Source organism: Coenobita brevimanus, chromosome 92 (assembly GCF_032717465.1).
Source record: "Coenobita brevimanus isolate Jiangsu-jjx chromosome 92, ASM3271746v2, whole genome shotgun sequence".
Classification (NCBI taxonomy): domain Eukaryota; kingdom Metazoa; phylum Arthropoda; class Malacostraca; order Decapoda; family Coenobitidae; genus Coenobita; species Coenobita brevimanus.
This window is the reverse complement of record NC_137045.1, coordinates 577,957-590,378: the sequence shown is the minus strand read 5'-3', so window position 1 is coordinate 590,378 and position 12,422 is coordinate 577,957. Positions and strand designations below refer to the sequence as shown.

At 37.4% G+C, this 12,422-nt stretch overlaps 1 protein-coding gene across 1 annotated transcript; it reads left to right on the top strand.

Annotated features, from left to right (window-relative positions):
- Positions 1-534: 534 nt before the first annotated feature.
- On the top strand, positions 535-10,206 carry CycE (cyclin E). The gene is made up of 9 exons (XM_080282064.1): positions 535-554; positions 1,739-1,862; positions 3,677-3,768; positions 4,952-5,153; positions 5,891-6,002; positions 6,306-6,436; positions 7,728-7,889; positions 9,448-9,726; positions 10,066-10,206. The coding sequence occupies exons 1-9, from the start codon at positions 535-537 to the stop codon at positions 10,204-10,206; spliced, it is 1,263 nt and encodes a 420-aa protein (XP_080138190.1).
- The last annotated feature ends 2,216 nt before the right edge of the window (positions 10,207-12,422 follow it).

Genomic DNA, 12,422 nt, shown 5'->3' with positions numbered 1-12,422 from the left:
GCTGAACAGCCATGCCTTAATTTCAGTTGTGATGGTGGTACAAGTGCTAGTAGAAGTGGGATAAATTTGGTGGGCACTTTCCTCTCAGAACCACTGGCAGCATTATGAGAGTTTGTGCCAAATGAGATTAATGTGTGTTTTTCCATATGGTCTGTTGCATTTGTATGTGACCTGCACATTTGCTAGTGTATGCAAGACCACTGAGGGAGGTTGTAGGATTTGGACAGTACAGTGGAGTTTTGTAGGATTTGGACAGTACAGTGGCGTTAGCTTGAATGATATATATATATATATATATATATATATATATATATATATATATATATATATATATATTGGCTAGCCATTTATTGAGTAAACAGGATAAATTTTCTTCACTGCACCCATTATTTCTGTCTGTCACATGATTTTCATTTAGTTGGCTGTTTGCATCTACTTATGCTTAACCCAGATGGTTTGATGGGATGTTTTATATTGGCAGAACGTGCATTGCACCAGACCTTCACTAGCTCACAGTCAGCACCATACATCCCCATGTCGCAAACCCAGAGAAGGTATTGTTACTAATATACTACTTCTTTGTTTTGTAAGTATGCATTCTGTATACATAATATTAGGCCAGTAACTACACTGTCCTGTTGTAACTATCATATTTATTGATATTTTGTCCATAAATTGTTTAATATTAGCTAAGGTATGTCAGGCAACTTTGGTTTATACTGTACCAAAGTAACAAATACAGGTGCTTAAGTGGGAGGGAGGATGAGTAGGGTAGTGTTTGGTGTGTTGTGGGCTGTGTGGATCAGTTGCTTACAGTAAGGTATGTGGAAGAGACACTGATATTTGTCATATTTGGATCTGGCAAGCCTTAGAAGAGTTGAACAAGGAAGGATTATAGGTAACTATTAATCCTTGCCAAACTGTAGACCTCATATGAGGCACAGTGAAGGTCTAAATGGGCTAAGCTTTAAGTCTCATGAGACAGTGAAGATCTGAATGGACCAGACTTTAAACCTCATATGTCACTGAAGGTCTGAACAGGCCAGTTATTAAGCTTCACATGAAGCACTGTTAAGGTCTGAATGGGCCAATCTTTATGCCTCACATGAAACACCATGAAAGTCTGAATGGGCCAAGCTTTAAGCCTCATGTGAGGTACTTTCTATGAAACAGTACATTTTTACTTTGCTTATATATCAACTTGAGGTAAACTACCTAACAAAGAGTCAGCTCGGTAAGGGTGTCTTGAGATTCACAGTATAGTGACCTCTTGGTTATGATATACCATACTTAGTTGTAGCTGTTTTCATTATCACTGCAAGATGAAAATCTACACTCCTGCCATTGTCGCAGATTTGTGGCTTGCACTTGGGGAACCTGGGACCAGTTAGGATAAATCCCATAGTTTCTGTGCTTTCGTTATCGCACAGTTTTGTTAATTGCCATGCTCATTGCTAATTATGTGTGATAACCAAGAGATCACTACTGTATTTTTCTGTTATAGTATTTTTGGTATTATTATAAACATCACACACCTGGTGCACAAATGACCATACTTTATGCAAATTTTTCTCATATATATTCACACATGTATATATATACATATATATATATATATATATATATATATATACAAAAAGTATACGGTACTGTACCATATATGCCCATGAACATTTCTAACTCAGAATGAAAGTGTTATACTTTGGATAGATGAAGAACAGAATGTGTTCTCTTGCAGACTCAGAAATGGTGCACTATCTTCAAGAACTAAACCTGCAATTCTAAGAGCAAGGAAAAGAAAGAATTCGGAGAATGAAGAAGACCGGCAAGTGAAACAGCCCCGTATCGATTCCTCAGAGATGGTCAGGAGTATACTATTAGTCATTTCCTTGTCTGTTGTCTGATGTTTATAGTCATGGTCACACAGGGCATTTTCAGGCACACTTGCTTTCAGCATTGCTGTTTTCCTTAATATATGAACACTAAAGTTTTGGAGCAATTAAGTACAGTATTTAGGATAGATTCTCAGAAGCTTGTGTCCATCTAAACATGAAAGACTTCCAGCAATAATCACAGCCAAATACATTCTGTTTTTATATTCAGTTATATAGATTGTAATGTTCATTTTGTGCTTAATCATCACATTGTATATTATTACTGGTTGGTGGGGGTGCTCATCATCCACTCACAGGATGTCATGCTGCTCTCAGGTGCCTGCCCATTCCTCTCTTCCTTCTTTCCATCTTTCCTCTTCTGTCTTTCTTTCCTTCATTCTTTCCTCTTTCTTCTGTCACTGTTGACTCTACACTATGTGACAAGCCAAATGGTTTCCTGTAAGCCAGGAAACCATTTTCTATGATGGGTGGTAACCATATAACCAGATTATGGTACCTGGTGGTTTAGTGAGCAATTAAGGCACTCCAATCGGACTGAGCTAGTACGGGTTTATATCCAAGGGATGGTTGGGGTTTATTGCTTCCGTAATGCCACTCATCCCTGAGTGGCATTACGGGAGCTTGCCTTTTTGGGGGAATGGGTGGGTGGGGGGAATAGAATGGCTAGTGTGACCCCCTTAAAAAGTATTTGATTGCTATTGCTTGGCAGAATTGGTAATCCTTCAGCAGTATCACTTATGGGCCCTGGATAGCTGATCACATGGCTGCTGCTGGTGTGTACCTGTCACTTAAACTATAGGAGACCTCCCTATATCTCTGGCAGTGCTGGGCTTGATATGAAATCTTCATGCCACCTATTGAATTCAAACCATGGTGCATGAGTACTAGAATATAGAAGCATTATTGTGACAGATTTCTATGTATATATATATATATATATATAGTGGTAGGTGGTGGCGACCATCATCCACTTACTTGATGTTGTGCTACCTACTTCTTCCTTAACCTGTATCATTCTTTTTCTGTGCCTGCCCTCCTCTTTTCCTATTTCTCCCATCTTTCCTGTCACTTCTTATTGCTTTTCTTTCCTTTTCTTGGCTTTACATTGAGTGACAAGCCAAATGGTTTCCTGTAAGCCAAGAAACCATTTTCAACGCTGGGTGGTAACCATGTAACCAAACCATATGTGCTCCCTACGTGTCACCAAGTGGGTTGGTGGAGGGTTAATGTCCTTCCCCGTAAAACAAATAACTCAAAGTCAAATGGCCACCCCTTACGGGATTATGGCGTCTGGCAATAGATAGATAGATATATATAAGCTGATGAAGCTAGGGAACTGACAAGGGATTGAGCTGGCTGGATGAATATGAAGGATTGTATGACCAGGGTTTGGCATCCCTTTTGAACTTGACAGTTGTTTGATTGACTTTTGGATAGGTAAATGTGAAGCTACTTATAGAATAACCATACCTTTCAGTTGGAGCCAGGATTCTGGGGGCTTGAAAGGTAAATGAATGGATGTATGGCCCATTTCATTGGGCATGCTGTTGTTTAGTTCTCTTGTTTTCATTCCTTTTATTGGGTTTCTTTATCTTGCCTCACCTCACTTGCATGTGGGAAATAGAGACAGGATGATGGAACACTAACAGCTCTGTGAAAAAAAAAAAAAAAAGTCATCTACTTCAGTAATGAAGCAACTTTAAGAGGTTAACTGTATGTGCTCTTTATGTGAGATATTTGAGTTATTGTAATATGTACCCTACTTGATGCTTTTTCCACAGCCTAAGCCACTGGGCGATGTGACTTCAAGTCTGAATGTGGAGAGAGAGCGATCCCTTACCCCCGATAACCCAACTCCAGATACATGGCACAAGTAAGTTAAACAGAAATGTGATGTTGTATTGAACTGTTTCTTCCAGTTGAAATGATGGAAAAGGTGAAATAATTTATCTCATGCAGACCTACTTTACCCCCACTTCCCACAGTTACTTGTAATAAAAACAAGCCAGTCCCCAATTTTCTCATCTGAGGTGTAGCAGCTTGAGGCAGGACTGGCATAGTCATGAACATTTTCAGGTAGCATTGTGAGCTGTCCACCACTGTGAGTTTGTAACACTGAAAGGGCAAGGCTTTGACTACATCTGGTGGCTTCTTGCCACAGGACAGTATGCTGTGTAAAGGAGTTTTTAATTTTTCACTGCAAGGCACAGTGTATTCAGTAAATAGAAGTGAGGTGTAGGGGCCTGGTGCTAGGCTACCTTAGTGTAGCAGTTTGATCAAGCTGAATTGATAGCATTAGTGTGCATGATCAAAGAGTCTCTAGTCACCTCTTGGGTTCCAATCTGGAAGGTTACCTCTGGCTAGTGTGTTCCAACCACCAGCTGGCCTTCTGCATTCAGCTCTTGCAAATACAACTAGCTAAGCAGTTTTTTTTTAGATATTTATGGATCAATGAAGGAAATGACAAACAAGTTGTCAAAATAAACTTCCATGTGGTTGGTCAGTATCTTACCATGCTCCAGCACCAGTACAACTGATGTGTGAAAACTTCCAGTGATGTGAGTCTGAACTTCCATTTTGACTACAGTGTACCTCTGGCTGATCTTACTGTGTATGATTGATGTTTTTGCAACTGATTACCAATCTTGAGGCCATAATTCACTTTTTTGGTATTACTGTTCCATACATGATAAATGGTAGCCAACCATCTACTACCTTCAACAGACAGGGCATAAATATCTGATATCTTGCATATGTATAATATAATAATCATTATATTGCACAACTGAAAAATGCAGCATAAAAGCTTGTTGAACTTACTAGTAATTACAGCTAAAGGAAGTCCACTGATAAGTAGGTACTGTACAGTAATTTGTACTAAAATATCAACACTTTATGCAGTACAGCTGCAACTATAAATTGGGCAAACCAGCAGATTAGCTTCTTAAGTTACTTAAAATTTAATAAATGTTTTTTTTTTGGGGGGGGATTAACTATGAAAAAAAAAAAAAAAAATGAAATGGCAAAGATTCTGTAGTGGTACTCCTTCATTGCAGGTTTCGTAGGGTGACATGTATACCATCACCAGTAACCACAAGAAAACAACCACTACCCAAACTGAGCTGGGCAGAGCAAGAGCAAGTGTGGACACTGATGTGTCGCAAGGATCGACTTTATTTACGGAACTCAGACTACCTTGCACTGCACCCTTCACTACAGGCACGCATGAGGGCAATACTACTTGATTGGTTAACAGAGGTAATGTGGCCAGCACCAGTATTCACTCATATCAGTGAGGTAAAAGAGCCACAGAGTCTTCTAGACTTTAAAAATAAAGTCTTAATTCTTAAAATTTACAGGTTATAAAAGGCTGAGATATATTGAACATCAGTAAAGGGATTTATTTGGCAGTTGGCCATCATTCCATCAAGATAATGTTATTGAAGAGTAGATAGGATAATAAAGTGTTTTATGAATGATATGGATTAAGGAAGCCTGTTGATGGCTACAAAAATGTATAGGTATGGTGGTGATATAAATATAAGTGGGTTTGAAGGTGGGAGAAGCTGTAGTAGGCCAAGTAAATGGTGGTTTGATACATTAAATTTGTGTATGAGAAAGTGGGATAGAGAAGGTGCTGAAGCTTATTACTTGACAGTGAATTAGGATGCATGGATGAAGTATGGAGAGTAATACAGTGATGGGTTCAGCATCCCCCCCACCCCCACATTTTTTTTTTTCTTTAGTGTGATGACTGTCTAAGAGGTGTATGCAAAGCACGACAATAGTAAGTATGCCTCTGGGTATGTCTGTGTGGTGAGGCTAGGATTCCAAAGGTGTGAATGGTATGAAAATTCTGTGGCCCCCCTACACCTGATGCTTTTGCTAACATTGCATTTAATTTCACCCCATCCTTTTGGAAGGGAATAAAGTTTAGGATGATGGTGTTTTTAATTCTATCAGGGAACAAGCACTACATGTTGTATTCTTAACAGGTGTGTGAAGTGTTCAAATTTCATCGTGAGACGTATTACTTGGCAACAGACTACATAGATCGTTATTTGACAGCATCAGAAAATGTCCCAAAACAGCAACTCCAACTTATAGGTAAGATAATGCTTAAATTGTGAATGATAGTGTGTGTGTGTGAAATCATTTGTGTCAGAACTTTTCATAGTACTGTGTGTGTTTGTATATATAAGTATATATAATATGATACATGTAATTTATGAATTATATTAATACAGTATATATGGTAATACATATATATATATAGTATACTGTAATATATTTATTATGTATGTGTACACACACGCATCCATCTTTCCATTATTCAGTGTACATGAGTCATCCCTCTGTATACAATATTGCATTGAAATGTATTCCTAATGATATGTTAATATTTTCCAGGTATTACGTGCCTGTTCATAGCTGCAAAAATAGAAGAAATCTACCCTCGCAATTTATCAGAATTTGCCTATGTTACTGATGGAGCTTGTTTGGAGAATGAAATCCTAGAAAAGGAGCTAGTCATAGTGAAGGTAATATGCTTGTGAATAATCTGGGTGAAGTTTATATGTGTCTTGCAGTATGTTACATGTATTGTTATCCGAGCATTGTGTGGTAGGCTGTTTCATAGAGGTACTAGGGCTATTTCCTTTGGATTCTTAATTTCTTAATGGACTTCCACTTATCTTGGGTTTAGGAAGGAAAAGTTTTAAGTTTGGCATGAGTATGCATATACAGAATCAAAAAGGTAAGATCATGCATAATTTCAGGCATCAGGCAGTTCATGCATGTAATACAGATTTTCAGGGAAGTCTAAAGTTTTTGCTATAGTGTGAAATGGGTTGTAATTATATGCATTGTTAACACTGTGGAATTATCCTGTTGAACTTAACAGGGAAGACACTATGATAGGTGAGAGGGTGTTATGTATTAAAGTAGATAGATTAGGAACTGCGTAGGTTTACAGAGGTATAGTACGTGGCTAAGATACTTTTGACAAGGATGTCTGCTCTGCCTCTAACAAGTAAATTTGAAGTACGGTAGTATATGTTAAAGCAGGCATTTGTTCACTGCAACTAACTAATCTGAATAGCATTTGATATAAGTTATGCATCGTTCTTTCTTGGTGTAACTCATTGTAGATTAACAGCTGGTTTAATGTAATATAATTTTGAGCTTATTCAAACAGGTATTTGTTCAGTGGAAATAATTGCTACTACAACTTAAATATTTTTTTGAGTAAGGGACCTCTCCACTCTTACAATATTCATACTGCCATTCAGTACACATCCTTTATGATGCAAATTGTTTTTCAAGCAACTAGCACTATAGCAGACTCATCCCCCATTTAAGAGCATTAAAAAAAAAAAAAAAAAAAGTGTCATATGCCAGGAAATCCGACCCCCCCCCCCCCCCAAAAAAAAAAAAAAAAAAAACGTGTTATATGCTGAGAAATACGGTACCCAAAAATCTACGTGTTATTTCATGTGAAGAGAATAAAACTTTTTTCAAAAGTTTGGTAACTAATGTGTTGTATACACTACAGGAAAGGTAAAAGAACTCAGTGCTGCAGTTTATGGGATAATAATGATCCAACTTTAGATGATGAGCAGCTGGTACAGTTCACCTTAGAATTGTTATGCAAAGGATACAAGGATGTATTTTTGTATGGATTCAGAATAGACTAATCAGAGGATAGAGGTGGTGGTGGCAGGCATAAGAAGTAATTTTCTTGCAGTAATTGTAGTTACACTTGATGAGTTTAGATACTGGTACTTATCAGACAGATTACATTTGTGTTAATTTATGTTCATTTAATTGCAGATATTAAACTGGGACTTGTCACCAATCACCTCCAACAACTGGTTGAACACATTTTTGCAACTGGCTAAAGAGTTGCCACAAGAGGAAGTCCCAGGTGCGGAGGGGAGCCCTGATGACCACAATTTTGTCTTCCCGTGCTACTCTCCACTCACCTTTGTACAAGTATGTCATGCTTTATATGTGATGGCTAATTGTATAAACTTAGTTATTTCACAGAGGAAATGGTTACGGTATTATTGTGTAAAAATCATTTATCCGACAAATGTTGTGATAAATGTAGCAGTAATGTTTTTAGGAGTGACCCAGGGGAAGATGATGGTAAGGTCTGTTGAAAGGAGATTATTTCTTATTGAAAAAAATGAGAGGATAACATCCTGGAATGGGGGGGGGGAGGAAGGGAGATGCTGAAATGTTTTGTATTGCACTGGATATTTAAACATGTAAGGGAGGAGAGAATGTTGATTGACATACTGAATAGGGGTACTTTATGACAGAAATGGTAGCCAGTAAAAGTAGAGCTTCCTTTCTTAGTGTTACCAGCAAAATGTGTTTTAGCTATTATTTGGATGTTAGAGAGAGAAAGCAGTGACTTGCACAGTAACAGTGAGAGGTCAGATGCTTGAAGATGTTGGTAATTTTTAATGTCCAGGCTGTGTGTACACAATTTTGCACACATGACAAAATGAAGTGTAAGGATAGGGAGAGAGGGAAGTAATTGAAGAACTTGGGTATATTTTGAAGGGTAGGATGATTAATATGGAGATTAACCTCCACACGCCAGGCAATATTTAATGCAATCGTCACCTCACTATGGGCAATTTCTCAACTGCTGAAAATTGCTTGTTTTCAGACCTTAATATCTCAGAAAGTATAGCACTTATGGAAATGATTTAATGCCCATTTTACTCATCAGCTCTTCCTCTTGTGAATGAAAGCATCCCCAGGTCTCTAGGTTGTTGCATTGATGAGTAATGACCTGAGGAAGAGAGTTAATTTTCACCGTGAGAGCGGCATGAGAGCAGGACGTGTTCATGCATCTGCCTGTAACGCTGACTGTGGCTTTGCTCTCAACGTGATAACATACTCCACTACTTGATAAACTAGACCCTTGCATCCAAGGCATGCCATATGGCACTATCACTGAGCCCTATTCTAGTATTCTTGGAAAGAGCGTTGGGAGGGACGGATGATGCAAGGGCCAGAACAGAATCGGATGGGAGACGTAAGAAAACATTGTCGTACATCTGGCAGTCACAGAGACGACTGAGGTATGCTTGCCTTGGGTGCTGGGAGGCCATCCCCACCCTTTGGTGACAAGATCAAGTGGCAGCCACTTCAAACTGTGGCTCGAAAACACTTGTGGTTGTAGCCGTCACTTGGCACCCCTGATCCACTTATTTATCAGATATAACCTTTCACCCGGCACTTAGGGGTTAAGAGAGCACTTAATTTTATTGTGGAAGCTCATTTTGGAGTGAAATCTGGGCAGTGTGTGATGGAGAGCATTCTAGGTTACAAGCAGTAGAAATTACCATTTTAGAACTGTTGTAGCCAGAAGCAAGATGGATTGTATAAGTAATGAGAAAATTTCTAAGAATGATCTGAAAGGTGTATAACAGTAAAGAAAACAGCTCACCCCAGATAGGATAATAAGACTAATCACAATTTAATAAAATTCACTGTATAGATTGTGAGCTAATGACACAAAATTTGCTTTCAGGTGGCACGACTACTTGATCTCTGTACATTAGAGATATCCAGTTTAAGTTTTTCTTCAAGCATGGTGGCTGCTACAGCCCTGTGTCATATGTTGTCCCCCCAGTTGGCCACCAAGGTTTCTGGATATTCTCTAGAAGATATGAAAGATTGCTATGATTGGATGGCTGCTTTTGCTGTCACTGTACATGAGATGGATCCTGTTCAGTTGAAGTCTTTCAGTCAAGTGCCACAAGATGATGTACATAATATTCAAACTCATTCAGTGGACCTTGAAATTTTGGTTAGTATGTGTATGAACTAATTTTTTCTTGCACATTAGTTCTGTTAGTAATTTTTAAAGCATTTCTTCATGTGTAGGAATGTAAATTTTCAGTGTTTTACTTAATTTTTAAACAATATTTTAGTTTTTCATTAACTACTAATGAATCTGTATCAGAAATCAAATTTTTGTCCATATTGCCCTAACAAGTTGGAATCCATTACCTGAAACACATCACAAAATAATACTACAACAGAACTTGACAAAAATGTAAATCAAAGCAGTTAGCAGAGTCACACTGAACAGGATATACAGTATATGAATCTTCCATTATAATGAATTAATTTGTTATATTTGCAGGAACGAGCACAAATCAGACTGAGCCAGATTCGTTCATCCTCATCTAGAAAGAGTCCAGAGATGACGGGGGTTTCAGTTGCAATGCTGACACCTCCCAAGACAGATGAGAAGGCAAGAGTAGGAATGGAGTATGCTGGTTGAAACTGTTATACCCTAGGGAACAGTAATGAAAGCAGAGTGGACCAGGAAGTACAGTAATTTGGCCAAGGTACTGGTGATTATATCCTGAGTATTAACAATGGATGAAACTTCCGTTATCATGGGTATTATGAGTCAAGAGGAAGGTACATAAAAAATAAAACTGTAGCTCTCTGGTACTGAAATGCTTCAACTAAAAAAAAGAAAAAGAAGTGCTTTAGAGGCCAGTTTGTCGAGGGCTCAATTAGGTGAGAGTACTTTAACACTTTTTGGAAAGTAGGTATATTTAAATTTGAAAATGTAGGACTAATTGAAACTGTTGGACAGAAAGGAAACAATTTTAAGATAATTTTTAGCAATTAGTTGTCCTCTAGTTTGAATCCATTACTTTTTTTTTTTTTTTTTTTTTAAAGCTGTTCCGTTGTTATTTTCTAGTAAAAGTGAACAGTACTTAATGAGAATAGGAATTGACATGAGGTCGATAGGAAATACCTCTTTGACTTCATAATGAATACTCCAATGATTTGTTAAACTTAGTGGCCATATACATACATATCAGGCATATCTAGCCCTTCTTATGCATATCAGGGTGTCTTGCTACTATTAAAGGCAATATAAATATAGGATATTAAAAATAAAAAAAGCTTTGCTCATTAATATGCATGCTGTGCAACAATAGTCTAAGTTGTGAATGTTGCAGAATGTATGTGTTTACTAATTTTTTTTTTTCTTTATGCAAACTAGTTGTGAATTTGACAGTCGACAGTTTTATATTACTGGACTGAAATGTAATTGGGGGATAATTTATTAATTGCTGATGCCTGTATATTTTTTACTAGTTGAGGTTTTAATTATTCTTAACTTATTGTACATATTTAGGTACATATATTTGTATGTAACTTAGCTTGCTGGTTAACCTAAACCTGAGATATGAAAGAAATATAAGGATGTGTTCAAGGTTGATAAGCACTCCGTTTCACAGGCAGTGTACATAATATAGCCTTGCCTGTAAAAAAAACATTCTAGTCTTTTCTGTAAGAGGATGTGTTTTTATTGTAGTAATGCCAAGTGCAATGGTGTTTCATAACTCTACGAAATGCTTTTTCCAGGATTTTGTCTGTCATATTGACTTTTAAAGTATGCCTGTTGCTTCACTTGGAGCTAACAACATATTGAGCTTGCATATTATCGTCCAAAATGCTTTTTTGTACAAAAGTTACCTAATGTGATTTTATTTTGATGTTTTATTTAGAAAGGTCACACAACTCTTTTATAGATGGGACAGTAAATTTAGTCGACAGATACAAGTGCCAATTTATATGCCATGATGTAATGGGGATCTTAATTTCTAATTCCTGGAATTTCAATTATTGCTTTGGGTATTATGGATATTCTTACTTATGGGATCATATTGTTAAAGCCTGATTATTTTATCAGGCATTGCCAACAGTGATCCAAAGGTTGTTTGGTAATAGCTGAGCTTATACTGTTTTGTGAGCCAGGACTATGATGACCATATTATGTTTTACCATATATTTTGTATGAGGTGTCTGCGACCAGTTGTTGCATAACTACTGCACTTTTGATTGTGCAGATTATAAAAAAATAAAACTATTTTTAATTGCATTCTTTTGGTGAAGCCTTTACTCTCTCCAGTCATGCTTTCTGTTTCAGTACTTTCTGGACCTTAGGTGAGAAAAAATTAAGAGTCACCAGTCTGACCTGAGCTGTTCTACTTCTTTGCACATTTACGCCTTCTGTTACTGTAGCAAGACTCGTACTCTCAATCACTAATTCTAGTCTTCCTCTCCATTCACCAGCAGATATTGCCCAGATTTCACATACTCCACTTTCACCATTAATCACCATCCTCAATCCACTCTCCACTACTTGAGTTTTCAACTTTTCTAACCTTATCCATTCACATACAGTACTGAACAGCAATGGGAATAACACCTGTCTCCAACACTAGTATTAAATCACCCTCTCTGACATACTATAGACCTGTAGCATATTAATACATGGCTCACCACTCTAAGTAGAATTTAACAGTCTTCCATTCACACTGTACATAACATGCATAAAAACTATTATAATACTTCTCTTTGTCTTTTCATCCACTCCCTGTTCATCCTTACCTGATTTAAAAATACCTGTACTTCATACATTCTTCCATATACATTTTGTATGACACTTAGCAGTACTACAGCATGATAATT